The sequence below is a fragment of the Lissotriton helveticus genome, chromosome 7, assembly GCF_964261635.1.
Source record: "Lissotriton helveticus chromosome 7, aLisHel1.1, whole genome shotgun sequence".
Taxonomy (NCBI): domain Eukaryota; kingdom Metazoa; phylum Chordata; class Amphibia; order Caudata; family Salamandridae; genus Lissotriton; species Lissotriton helveticus.
In genome coordinates this window covers 1,717,902,046-1,717,916,105 of record NC_136068.1, presented here as the reverse complement: position 1 = coordinate 1,717,916,105, position 14,060 = coordinate 1,717,902,046, and the positions used below count along the sequence as shown (strand labels likewise).

General features: G+C 44.6%; 1 protein-coding gene across 1 annotated transcript in view; it reads left to right on the top strand.

Moving 5' to 3' along the window:
- LOC144770694 (leucine-rich repeat-containing protein Bf66946-like) overlaps positions 1 to 14,060 on the top strand; it is a 130,879-nt gene that overhangs the window by 21,127 nt on the left and 95,692 nt on the right. Inside the window, exon 2 of the mRNA XM_078655418.1 lies at positions 6,431 to 6,586. Within this exon, the coding sequence (XP_078511544.1) occupies positions 6,431 to 6,586 (156 nt within the window). The remainder of the gene's footprint in view (positions 1 to 6,430; positions 6,587 to 14,060) is intronic.

The following is a 14,060-nucleotide window of genomic DNA, read 5'->3' as shown; positions in this document are numbered from 1 at the left end:
CAAATAACACACCTAGGTAGGGAAAGACCGGAACCTTAGCGAAGATATGGACACCAGCTTTAAAACTTTTCGTCCAGGGCCCCGACGACCAGCAACTAGTACATACGACTTAGCAAAATTAACAGACAGGTCCAGCCTGTCCATAAAAGAAACAAAGCCATCTTTTAAAATCTGCAGGCCCCGGGCCGAGTAGACAATTAGCACTGCATCATCGGCGTAAAGCAAAACTGGCAAGCCTCACCTCCCCACTCTAGGGGAATCCGACTGGAGTGCCAATAAGGCCGTCTCAAGACCATTAATATAAACGGAAAATAAAAATGGAGGTAAAATACAGCCTTGACGCACCCCCCCCAGTACAGTTGAAATAATTTGCAAGTGCACCCTCTTGTGTGTATCTCACTGCCGCTGTCATCTGAGCATGGAGTGATATAAGCAGATGGACAATACAAGGGTCCACTCTCCAAGAAACTAAAATGTGCCAGAGCTTGGTCCAGTTGACGTAATCAAACGCGGACGTAAGGTTCGTGAAGGCAAGATACAAAACGCCCGGTTGTGTCAGTGTGCATTTAGTTGTCAAGAGATAAAGATGGAGATATTGATCAGTGGTTGACATACCTTCACGGAAACCAAATTAGACGTCCGATAAAATCTGATTGTCAGTGGCCCACACGACTGCCTGGATAAAAGGGCCCGGTCTAGGACCTTAACTACAGCATCGATAAGGGAAATCGGACGGTATGATTGCGTGTCATCCTTGTCCCAGTTTTTGTAAATCGGGATTATTATAGCGGTAGACCAGGAGGGCAACGTCCCCTTTGTTGCTGCCACATTTAGGACTTGAGTTAAAAGGGGGGCCCAAACCTCAATATTATCACGAAAAAGATCTGGAGGTATTCCATTGGGAGCCGGGGCCTAATTCAAACTACAGGAGGAGGAAAGGTTATAAATTGAGACCTTAGCATCTATACTTGACCAGCGTATGCACCTACCCTGATCTGTCGGGATTAAGGGTGCCTGAAGAATCCGAAGGCCCAATGTGTGGGTGCCCACCTCCCCTCTGTATTAGTGTCAGGGGATTATGAATGATGAATGGATTGTGTTCTATATTAAAGGAGCCCGGGCCTTCGGAAATAAGGCTGACACAAAGATAAAATCTGTAATAGTAGCAAAACCCCAACCTTTGTAGGGCGGGGGCCGCAGTAGTACCAACAGGTGTACTCAAGGTGCATTTTCATGCCATAATTATATCTGTCAAGTCCATGGGTAACACATAAAAAAGTGTCAGATGTGCATAAAGACAATCTTCCTCCATTAATAGCTGCAACGGCAATGGTGCTATGTGTCTCTTCACAGTATTTCCTTCAGTGCCTTGAGACCCTCAAGGGTGAGTAGTGCCCTTTACAAATGTTATGATTGACTGATTGGCAGTTTAACATCGCCTCCGATGGGTGGACACTCAATTGCTCTAATGTTTTTTTTAATGCAAAAGTTGGTATTTACCTGCATGTACAATGGTGTCTATTCTGATCCTTTCCACTACACCCCATACATATGTGCAGCAGCACTAGCTACCCCTTGCTTACCTTAGGTCATTCAGATCACAAAATGACAAATAGCACCTCCTTGTGGCAGATGGTCAAAAGTCAATATACAAAGAGAGGGAATGGGAGAGCAAGAACACGAAACCGAGTTTTGAAATCTGTACAAGAAATTTGCTCCCAACAGGTCTAGGACTATGAAAAAGGGGCATGCAGTTACTGAAGGGAGAAAGGTTGGTAGTAAACTGAGATATGAGTTTGGGTGATCTGATTGCTTAGGAGCAAGAGCCATGACACACCCAGATGGGTGTCATGCTTCATCATCGGTAGCGCCTCCTTGGGCCGGCTCTGCAATGCCCAGAGGACCCCTTGAGGGGGCTCTTTGCAGGGGTTCTTTTGTTTTTTTGCCATATATGAATTGTGCGTCTAGGTGCTCTAGGAGTAGATTGGTGTAAGTTTGGGTGAGTTAAAATAAACAAAGAGATACACTGGCGATTTTTAATGAATGGGTCCTCCTAAGGTCAAATGCAATGGTGACTGAAAACGGGAGCAATGATCTGTTTTAGCTCAAAAAGTTGTGTATAAAAAGTTCACCATGTTTCTTGCCATGTAGAGTCGTTATTGATCAAAGGCAATTCATCAGGACTGGGAACCTAATCTGCAGAGAGAGAGGGTTTGTGTTCAAGTGTTTGTAAAAAATACCCAATCACAACTTTTATCAAAGATAAACCTAAGCGTATATTATACCTTGGTCATATGAAACCGACCTAAAATGAGAAAGAAAAAAGGGAAAAAACTGCTTGTATTTGGCGATACCTGGACACATATTGCCAATATGATAATACATATAAGTCACGTATGCATGCGACAGCGAATCAGCCCTTAGGGGTGAAGGTGCAGAAATCGCAAGGCATTTAACAACAAACACAAATAAAAACATAAACAGGTGACATACCCGTTGACACATCAGACAGATCAGAAATCAGTAAAGGACACTTGTAGATGCATAGTCAGAGGGCAACGCACCCAATTAAGGAAGGTTGTAAGGTCCCCTCGGGTGATAGCAGAAGTCATCCTAATTTTGTGGGCAAAAATTGAAATCATAATAAATGAGTCAAGTGGAGCCTCACGTATACCATTGAAATGCCAATAAGGATCAAGTATGCGGGAGGGAAGAACTCACAGTTACTAGAGTGCCCATCACACAACGACCTACCCCGTCTCTGCCACCTCAGAGGTACTAATACTTATACAAATATTGATTTTTAGAATTTTATACCTGTTTTAACTTTTTATGGTCTTAGATTGAATCATCTGACAATTTTAGCAGTAACGGAGCTTAAATCGGTGCTGCGTGCGATATTTGAATAGTTTTCTTTGTACTGTATTGGCAAGAATTTATTTTAATCAAACTATGTGCAATTGGGACGAAGACCAAGGAGAAAAATGTAAACTGTATATATGTCTTGTATTTGAGTCCCTTGTAATTGATATATGTATTTACGGTTGCATTAGATGGATGAAATTTGCAATATGGAAAAATATTTTTTTTGTATACTTTGATGATTCCTTGAATCGAATAAAGATTTTTGATCGATCGATACTTATACATGTTATATACAATCCATATTAAATCAGGGTCCAAGATGTAGAAATCACAACCGACCCACAATAATTCGAAAATCCAAATTACAATGTACTTGCTGGTGATTAATGGGGTTCAGAATATCCACCTAACATATCAGTCATTTTTACCATAGTCCCTTGAAGGTTGAAAGTCTAGCTGGAAATGATCAAAGTCATGAATAAGGATCAGAGTCGATGTCAGTTGGCTTTTAGAGCTCAATTGGCTAAAGAGTCTGCAAGACCATCTTCAGGACTGAGTGATGAAAACAAAGCAAATAAGACAGACCCCTGAGGAACCTACCAGGATACACACAAGCCAATACACATCTGTTTACAACAAATGAAACAATGGGTACCCCAAACAGAAAATCTAAATATGGATCTGTCGTAGAAAGTGTGCTAATGGAAAACATGGCACCACAAAAAAAATGGAAAGCCAAGATCACCACTAGTGTAAGTAATTAACCCAAATCAGGGAAAGCACCAACAAAACAAGACTGCAAAAGTTCAAGTCAGATGCAGCAATAGAATCCGAAGACACTTATAAAGGAAACAAATCATCAATATATTAAAGCATGTCTCACCTTTGAATGGTAAATCTACAGGAGGAAATACACACCAGTCAGTGGAAGGGCACCCTTAAGAGTGCACACCAGTGCCAAAAAAAAGGTAGTAACAGCGTACCCAGCCCCATCAGGGTACTAGTGATGCCTTCACTCGACATATTAGGATATTTCATGTTTTCAGATCTATTAGATTGAAACTATTTTTCAAAAAACACAAGTAAATCTACATTTGATACAACTGGTTTACATTGTCCATCCCCTTGCTTTACACCATCCAATTTTATGTCAAAAGAAATAATAACATTTATATATGTTGTATTATTTGAACTATTTAAACAACACAAATATACTAGTTACAATCTTACAAAATCTCAAAACACTGCATTATGTGATTAAACCCTCTGAATTGGATGGCAGTATTGTGGGACAGGATAAGTCGGATTATGATAATGAAATATTACAGTAGTTGGTTGATCCAATATATTACAAAAAATTGTTTAAGGACCCCACTGCATTTACAAGGATGCGTGCCAAAATCTGCTAAATGAAAGATTTGGGCCAGTCTGCCTGAAGTTCCAGTCTGCACGAAGTTGGCACTTCAATTGGCGCCAATAGCCACACAAACCTGTCCCCCGAACATCCTGTGAAGAAAAATAGTCAAGAAAACTTCCATGGAGCAAATTTGTGCATGGATGCTAGAATATAATGATTGATAGGCTCTAGTGAAGGACGGGAGAATATAATGGAACTTGGTGCAAACAACGGGTAGGATTGGCCGAGACCACCCATGTTGGGAATTAAGCAGGACTGGCAGTGGAGGCTTACTGACGTACCGCGACTGGAGGATTGAATAATGAAAGTAAATGTGCCCTGAAGAAGTCAAGTTCTATGGATGAAACGCGTTGGCTGTCTTGTCTGCAAACGTGTGACATTTTTTAAGAAAAGAAAATAAAGTGAATAATTGAACACATTCAGGAAATGAGCTTTTTGTTCATATGATAATATTGATTGTGGTAAACATCTATTCTGTACTACTGTATGTTCTTGGTTTGAAGGCTGCTCCTTGGCAGCAGGTGCCAGTATTGAGTGTACGTACATGGGAGTTGAATTGTTGATACCTACCTTTGGGACATGGGACAGGTATGGCAACCTTTGGTCTGCTGCCATTCCTATGTGATGTAGTAGCCCTAGTGTGCATTGTTCTTTATTTGGATGGCACGCAGAATGACAATCACATTTTACAGTACAAGGATAGGCCTATTTTATGCCTCAACAACAGACTTATTGGCTGTCATAGATGAGCTGACTGCCTTACATTGTTGCACAGGGGGTGGGAGGGAAAAGAAGCAAAATGGAACGGGGGCCGGGTGGGATGGAATGGAAGCTACATGGAAGGGGATTAGGGAGCTGGACTGAAAACACAAGCACTCATATGGAGTGCCTGAACCCAAAAAAAGTAGCTCTAAAGACAGGAATAATGGAAGGACACAAATAATTGGTCCATGCTCCAGGGGAGGGCCAAACACAAGAAGAGAGATGACTCTGGCATGCCAAGCAAATGGGAATTAAGTCTATGAGGGAGAAGCTAAGCTATGGGGGGGGGGGGCTGTGAGCCAAATGTATGTAAACAAAATATCTTTCAGCTGTCTAGGTGAAATATAAAAAGATATATTTTCTGTGTTACCCCCACAATAGTCTGACAATAACTTAATAAAAAAACACACAAGACCAGTAAAAAAAAATAAACAATGCGTGGTGCGAGACAATTCCCACCCATTCAGTTACGTGTTGCTGGATCTGGTGTATTACCTCTCGCTTATCTCCATTATGCAATGAGGCCCCTCATTGCTCGATGGAGATAAGTGAGAGTGGGACAGGAGTAATGTGATTACTGGTAAGTAATAGAAACATAACTGGGCTAATGCATCAAATGTAGGGTTCTGTGGTCAACAGTTGAAATCCTGATAGGTCCACACAGTCTTTCAAACTACCTAGAACAATAAAAGTATTACCACCTGTGACTTTGGTTCCAATAAACAGTATTTATCTTGCAAAAGTGTCACACGACAACTGTACCACAAGAGGACTGCAGATTGCAACAAATGGCAGTGTTGCTAGTGTAAAGACGTATACAAATTGTAAACTAGATGTAAACACAGGTCTACCAATGATTGCATCACTACTGGAGAAAGCCTGCAGCATGATCAGTGGAAATTATGTTCTTTTTTCAGTTGAGCCCGTAATTATCAACCAAAGTTAAATATCCAGGGCATTGCCGGTGAAAGTATTGTTACCTGCTAACACCATCGGTGGCCACTATATGGCCATGTTTACAAATAAATTACAGGGTGTCCACCCAAACACTTTCTGTAGAGTAAGAGCTTCCTCCTGTACTCGCCCAGTGAGTCAGGGGCTCAGGCTTTGGGTTTTGTTTTGTAGTTTTATATAACGCTAACTCGACACACGTGTATTGGAGCTCTTTACATGAGCACAAGTTGCATTAAACATGGACACATTCATTTTTGGTAGGCACGGGAAATCTAGTGATTTGCCCAGACTCACAGGATGTTGAGCTGATGCCGAGACTCAAACCCGGTTCCCAGTTCTAAAGTCAGCAGCTCTTGCCATTATGCCATATCCTCTCTTTTAGACCTGGCATCTTTTGGCGTGTTTTGGTAACTTTATCTTTCTTGCTTCAAGTGCTTCCAATGGTCTTCTCTGCCCTCCTGTTCTCCGCCATGGCCTGGGGGAGGTTGTGTCCGTCTATTTGTAAATGCACACTGGAAGAAGAAGGGGTGTCCGCAGACTGTGGCGGCGCCGCCGGGGAGCCCAGCAACGTCACGGCCATCCCAGAAGGTAATGTTGGGGTGCCATTCACTCACTCTCAACACAGCTATGGCATACTGTGGGCACTGTTGCATTCACATTCTTAATTTGTAATAATAATGTTAATTGTCTCAGGACCTAAAGTTTTTCAACGTTGACCATCACTGGTGCAGCTGAAAGTCGGTGTTGCTGAATGCCAAGGCTGCCTAGGCTTGATTCCACCTCATGCCTCATACCTATACTACCCTGAGCTTATGGTATCTTTATCTCACTTTTGTACTTGTTTTATGGTCTGACTTTACAGTGCAACTTTCACCACACAATTATGTGAGCACCACTAGAGAAGAGTTTTGGCTCCACCACATGTTGGGAACCAGAAGTAAAAGTTTTGATTGGGCAGAAGTTGTGTGCTTCCACAAAAAGTGCTTGCCCTACAGACAGCTGTGATCACTTTGTTCATTAATCTAGCTGCCTGAGCTTGGACTTTCAGGGACACACACATGACATTGGAATACTATTAAAGTGTCTTAGATTACTAGATAATTCATGGTGTTTTTCTCTGGCAGCAGCATGGATGGGAAGGGTCGGTCATTAACCTACATGGCTTTTTAGGTCTGGCTTGACAGAGCAACTGTCACGTGTTCACCTATGCTTTCTCTCTTTGTCACTGCTTTCCTAACTTTCGTGTCCTCCTTCTTTCTCTCTGTTCTTCTGTTGTCTCTTTGTAGGTCTCAGTCTGATGATGAAAAATACGTCCTGGTCCCAAAATGAGTGCTGGCTAGGGACATGGCAAATCTTGGTTGAGGCCCATGCAAGATATAGTGACAGGTAGGGGTGGGTGGGATCGACAAAGATTGATTCTGCAGGATTCTGTGGAATGACATCAAAATTCTGTGAGATTCTGTAAAATATAGCGACAGGGCAAAATGGGGATTTGGTGCTATTTCCATAGAGCAAAATGTACCTGCGCGTCCAAAACTGTATGCGAGCATGCATTTTCCCCAATAAAATAGCGCAGCCAAATACTAAATGCACTACAGTGCATACCACTCAGAGTCCTTATGTACTCTGCTCTGATTATTGCAGAGTACGTCAGGGTACCAAGAGGTGTGCACTGCACTGCATACCCCTGGGCACCCTCAGACACCTGACCTGCTGCTTGAGCTCTGCTTCTCTACCTGGGCTCAAGACTAGCAAGATGGTTAGACACTTTTACGTCCCTGTTCAGAGCTACAGGGACATAAAGGGTCTAACTGTCTTGCACCTGCACCTGGACCCAGCCTGACTAAGTCATAGCCACCCCCAAGTGGTGCTCCTCCTGTTCTGTACCTTTGGTGGTGGTGCTAGGGGTGCACAAATATCCAAACATGTTTGGCTAAAAACTACTCTGTGTACCAAGGAATGACCGGGGCCAGCCTGCTCATCGATCTGCCTGAGGTGCCTCACCGGTTTGCCTGACTTCATGGCAGCTCCTGCAGGCTGTTACGTTCTCCGCAGCAGCAAATCCTGTTCAGCGGTCCTTCACCAAAGAGGTATACAACCTCCTGGAATTCTCATCAGCACCATCCTCCTGCCTTGTCCCACTGGAGATTTTTGACTTTCAAAAAAGAGAGTAAAAATTTAGAAATCTTCATGCAACTTTGTAAAGTGGCTCCACGACGACGCTTCCGCCTGCAACCTGTCTCACAAGACTAGATGTCCAGGGTTGCCGCTTTTATCTTTTAAGTGCAAGTTTTTAGTAAACCTTAAAAATTCATAACTTTAGTACTACTGATTGGCTTTTTAAGAAGTGGTATCAAATAATTGTTTTATATTTACTCCTTTCCAAATTGGTGTAGGATATTTATTGTATTGTGTTTTCACTCTATTACTGGGTGTGTTGCTTTATATACTTTACACATTACCTCAGGTTAGGCCTGACTGCTTTCTGTGCTAAGCTTCCCACGGTTAAGTATTGGTTAATTTAGTCACTTTTGTGGTTTACCCTGCCAGGGTTTGAGGCTGTTACTTGGCCATGGCTCATACCCCAGTCAACCAACAGCCCATTTAATAACAGGGCCGTTAATGTCCTTGCAACCCTCCCCTCCACAGAGAATGGTGAATTGGTCTTACCTTCTCACTTACCACCCCAATGGCAAGTATGACAGATTCTACAGAACCTCTCAAGCTTTTTGAAGTCCCTGTCTAGCCTGTTAAAGGTAATATTTGGGCCGGTGACAACAAGAAATCCCTGTGCACTAAGGGACTCCCTGGCCTTTTGATAGCTCCCAATTTAGGATTTACGGCACACAGTACAAAAGTCCATCCTCCCAGCCAACTTAATTTAAAAGAAGCCCATGTAAAGGTCAGCAACTAAGTCCCACAAGGGTAGGGCACTCAACTTGTGGCTAGCAGAATTCTTCCCAGGTCCTCTAGCAGCTAACAAAACACGTCGGGCAGTGACCCAGCATCTAACCCCTCATCTGGTGTCGGAGCTTCATCTTCTTTTTCCTATGGAGCAGGGGTGATTGGTACCACAGCCTTCGCCTTCACAGAATCTGCCCTGATCTGCTCATTACTCTGATCTGTGCAAATCTGTGATGGATCCAGTCTCTTTCTGAGAGTGATGTGCAATATGTCAGTGGTGTAACACACGCCCTCGCAACCCGCAATCTCCAGGGGGCGACCTCAGCACAGTACTCTGGCCAGAGAGTTCCTGGAAAAGGAGAGGCCAAGGGGGTAACGTCACGCACCTTGCAGGAGGGGGTGGGGACCCACACGTTTTCTTACGCCTGCGAGACTGTGCTCTAGTTGACACATCTGATGTGACATCCAGCACCTTGCAACTCTATTACCCTTACATTAATCAAGGATCCCAACGCTATGCCATTGGCACCAAGCAGGATCTCCTCAGATTTAAGGTTCTGCATCTCAGCCATACTCCAGTGAGCACCTGTATCCATCAGGACAAGAACTTTCCTCCCATTGATGGCTGCTTTTACCACAAACCCCATGGAGTCCATAGCCACTAGGTTGAGCCCATTGTCACTGGAACTACAATAATGGGGTCCGGCAGCCTCTTTTATAGCCCAATCCTGTGACACCCACCACAAGTAAACACTTGGGACATTGTGGAATCTTACTTTTACCCTCTGCCCTCCTGTTGTTTACTTGGATCTCAGCTGTTGAGAGTTTCTCTCTCCCATTTTGTCTTTGATCTGAGTTTCTCTAGCCTTTGTTAACCTGGGTAGCCTTTCACTTGTCAGCCATCACTGGAAGTGCATGTGTGTCTTTCTCTGTCAATTTAGACAGGTATTACTTAAGTGGGGTGGAGAACTCCTCATGTGTTTCTCTGTTGCCATCAACTGATAAAGGCTATGAAAATCCTTGGTCTCCACCCATCTTACCCACTCGTACCAATCTTGCAACACACCAAGAATAAAAATAAAAAAATAAGTTTCAAATAGAAACACCATCCATACTCTTGCTTCCTTTAACCCCTTCCCTGCGGTGCAAATTCTGCTGCGGGGCGGGGATTTACCTTGCGTGTTCAGGACGGCCCCGGCCATCCTATGTCACGGTAGGCATGTGCGGAGGACGGCCGTCCAAACTCCGCCCACTAATTAATTCTTCCTCACAGGTGTGGAATTTGCGCCGCGCTGGGAAATCGGTGGCGTTAAATCTCTGAAGGTACTGAGCTGGGTTCACCGAAAATCATCTTATCAAAAACTTCTTTGTTATCTCATAATTCATAGGATCAACTGTATGTATTCTCCCAATCACTTTTGTACCTTCTATGGGCAAGTGACTCATTACAGCAGCTACCAGACACGTCATTTAAAGGCTGCCTGCACAAACAATCTCAAAACTCACAAACAATATCCTTACCCTCAATATACATTGTCAAAAGCTGCTTTTTACAGGCAAGCCTGCTTGGAAGACGGGGAATCTACTTTTCCAGGTATACGTCTCTGTTGGCATTCTGAGTTTCTCTTTATCTAAGTCTACCCTTTATATCTATCCTTTTGCCATCCTTTCTCCCTTTCCTTCCCTTCTTCCTTTCTTACTCTCTTAGTCCCATTTCCTTTTGTCAATTGGCCCATTCCCCCTCGCTCTCTCCAGCCAGCTTTCCTCTTTCTCTTGGTGCGCTAATATCAACTTCTCCCTCTTACAGGCTCTGCCTCTTTCTCATCCTGAGCTTCATGGAACACCAACTGCACGGAAGCGCAGCATGTTAGACTTTATATATGCAGGGTAATGCAAGCAGGAGTCTGTGACAGGTGTACTAATGAAATCTGAGGTTGTGGTGTGGACGTGGGGGGTTGGAATGTCTGGGCAAACAACAAAAAATCAGATTTGGGGCATTATTGAGGTGAGTCTGGAGAAAACCCGTGTTAAGGGGCTTCAAAAGTGTCACATAACAGCACTCCCTTCTTGGGTCCTACTATTGTACCTCCCCCAGAGTCCATAATAGTTTCTTCCCTACTGCCCAGTTTCTCTAACTGGTGCTAAACATATCCCATAATGATCTCCCTATCCTTCTTCCTGGGAGCCCTACACTCTGTCAAGGTCTCCTCCCACCGACCTTTGTCTTGCCATGTCAGGGTGTTATTAAGTGCTAACGTTTGATTGGCAACGTGTAGAAATGTCATGTTTGATCTAAAAATAATTGTAATTTAAAATCCTCTTTAATGGTAAAGTTGGATTTTAAGTCATAATTCTGAAAAGGCAATTTTTTAGAAAGTTGTAATTTTCTTGTCCTAACCATTTGGTGCCGGCAGCCTCTGTACAGGGTCATATGACTGTGAATGGTTAGAATTTGGCCTTTGTGTATTCCTCCCAGACAGTAAGAGAAAGGGGGACTAGGTCCTCTTAAGATGGGTGGGGCAGAGCTGTTCCATGCCCCACTTATATTTTAAAGGGCTGCCACCAGCCCCTTCACAGAGGAACTAACACCAGCCTTTTGTCACCCTAGACCACTTAGAGACTGGGCAGGGAAAGGAAGGGAATTTCAAGAATCGAATGTGAGGATAGCCTCGAAATTCCTCACATTTCAAATGATGGCACCAGGTGTAAAAATTGGACCCTCAGACTAACTCTTAAGTACACTACTGGAGCTGGGGAGGACCCTCAGAAGGGCTGCCTTGTACTTCAGTGGACTGCGCTCCTGCTTGAGGCCTGCCTTGCAGCTTGTTGGACTTGACCCTCTCTGCAAGGCACCCCCAAAGGTTTTGCTTTCACTCCTTCTGTTTTCCTGAATTTATTTTTGTTGGCGTTGGACATAGGATACTGCACACTTTACTACTGCTAACCAGTGATACTCTGTTGGTGCTCTCTTCTTTAACCATGGTGAAATTGGCTTACACCCAAGTGGCATATTCAACTTGCTTGTACGTCCCTAGTAAAGTTGTACTATGTGCACCCAGGGCCTGTGAAAGAAATGCTACTAGTGGGTATGCAGTACTGGTTGTAGCACCCTCTTAGCCCATGAAACCTGTCTCAGGCCTGCCATTGCAATCTGTATATGCAGTTTTAAACAGTCAATTTGGCTTGGCAAAATAAACCCCTTGTCAGGCCTAAAACTCCCTTTTTAATACATATAAGGCACCTTTACAGCTCACAGGGCAGGGTGTATTGTAAATAAATAAAAGTCGGGCATGTACTTTTAAGGTTCACATGTCCTGGTTGTAAAAAACTAGTTTTTTGCTACCGTGGGTTCTACCTCTCCAATAGGATAACATTGGGTTACCTTACTACATTTATTAAGTGGTAACTGTTGTTTGGGAGCAGGTCTGAAAATCATGTTTGGTGTCTGAGGAATTGCAATATAAAATCCTCTTTAACAGTAAAGTCAGATTTTAAGTTACAATGTCTGTAAAATGTCACATTTAGAAACTTTTCTTGTCCTAACCATGTGGTACCTGCAGCCTGTTCCTGGATCACATGACTGTGTAGTTAGCAAAGCGATACAAAAGGGGATGATGGACAGAGCGTTTGAGCAAATCAAACACTCATCCCCAGTCAATTGATCTGGGTTTAATCCATCACCATTCTTTAGCTCACTCCGCCACCCCAGTTCAGACATGGCCATATGCAAATCAGTCTGACCCTGTGCCTCATGGGAACAGTCCAGCCCGAACTGCCAAAGCCATGTCTTCCCTGGACCGGAAACAAGCATCATGGGACCGATTTCTGGCATTTCAGCCGTCATCAGCCAGGCTAACTTGAATCCAGTGGCAAAGTGAGCAAGGGACTCACGTCTGAGCATACCCTGCCAACTTAGGGCGAACAAAGCGATACAAAAGTGGATGATTGACGGAGTGTTTGAGCAAATCAAACACTTACCCCGAGTCAACTGATCTGGGTTTAATCCATCACCATTCTTTAGCTCACTCCGCCACCCCAGTTCAGACATGGCCATATGCAAATCAGTCTGACCCTGTGCCTCATGGGAACAGTCCAGCCCGAACTGCCAAAGCCATGTCTTCCCTGGACCGGAAACAAGCATCCTGGGACTGGTTTCTGGCATTTCAGCCATCTTCAGTCAGGCTATCTTGAATCCAGTGGCAAAGTGAGCAAGGGACTCACGTCTGAGCATACCCTGCCAACTTAGAGCGAACAAAGCGATACAAAAGGGGATGATGGACGGAGCGTTTGAGCAAATCAAACACTCACCCCCAGTCAACTGATCTAGGTTTAATCCATCACCATTCTTTAGCTCAGTCCGCCACCCCAGTTCAGACATGGCCATATGCAAATCAGTCTGACCCTGTGCCTCATGGGAACAGTCCAGCCCGAACTGCTAAAGCCATGTCTTCCCTGGACCGGTCTCTGGCATTTCAGCCATCATCAGCCAGGCTAGCTTGAATCCAGTGGCTACGTGAGCAAGGGACTCACTTCTGAGCATACCCTGCCAACTTAGGGCGAACAAAGCGATACAAAAGGGATGATGGATGGAGCATTTCAGCAAATCAAACACTCACCCCCAGTCAACTGATCTGGGTTTAATCCATCACCGTTCTTTAGCAGACGACACCCTCAACACTGCCGAACACCTGCACTACCGGATTCACACCGACCCCAACACCACCCTCAGAGGAACACTCAACTACAGACCCCCCCGGACCCCGGGCTCAGTTCAGCGACTCCATCGCTGACCTCGCCAGCACCCAGGTACTCGCCTCCACGGACTACATCCTCCTCGGGGACCTGAACTTCCACCTCGTGAACAACAACGACGCCAACTCCACCACGCTGATCGCCAACCTCGCCAACCTCGCCAACCTCGGCCTCAGACAACTCGTCACCGCACCCACCCAAGCCGCCGGCCACACGCTGGACCCCATCTTCTCCACAAGCACCCACGTCACCTTCGACCACACCACCGAACTCCACTGGACCGAACACCGCTGCATCCATTTCACCTTCAAGAAACCAACCACGCCCCACCACACCCAACAGCTGCCTCGCCACTGTTGGAGCAAAGTCACCGAAGACCAGCTGATCAACACCCTCGCCCAGAACC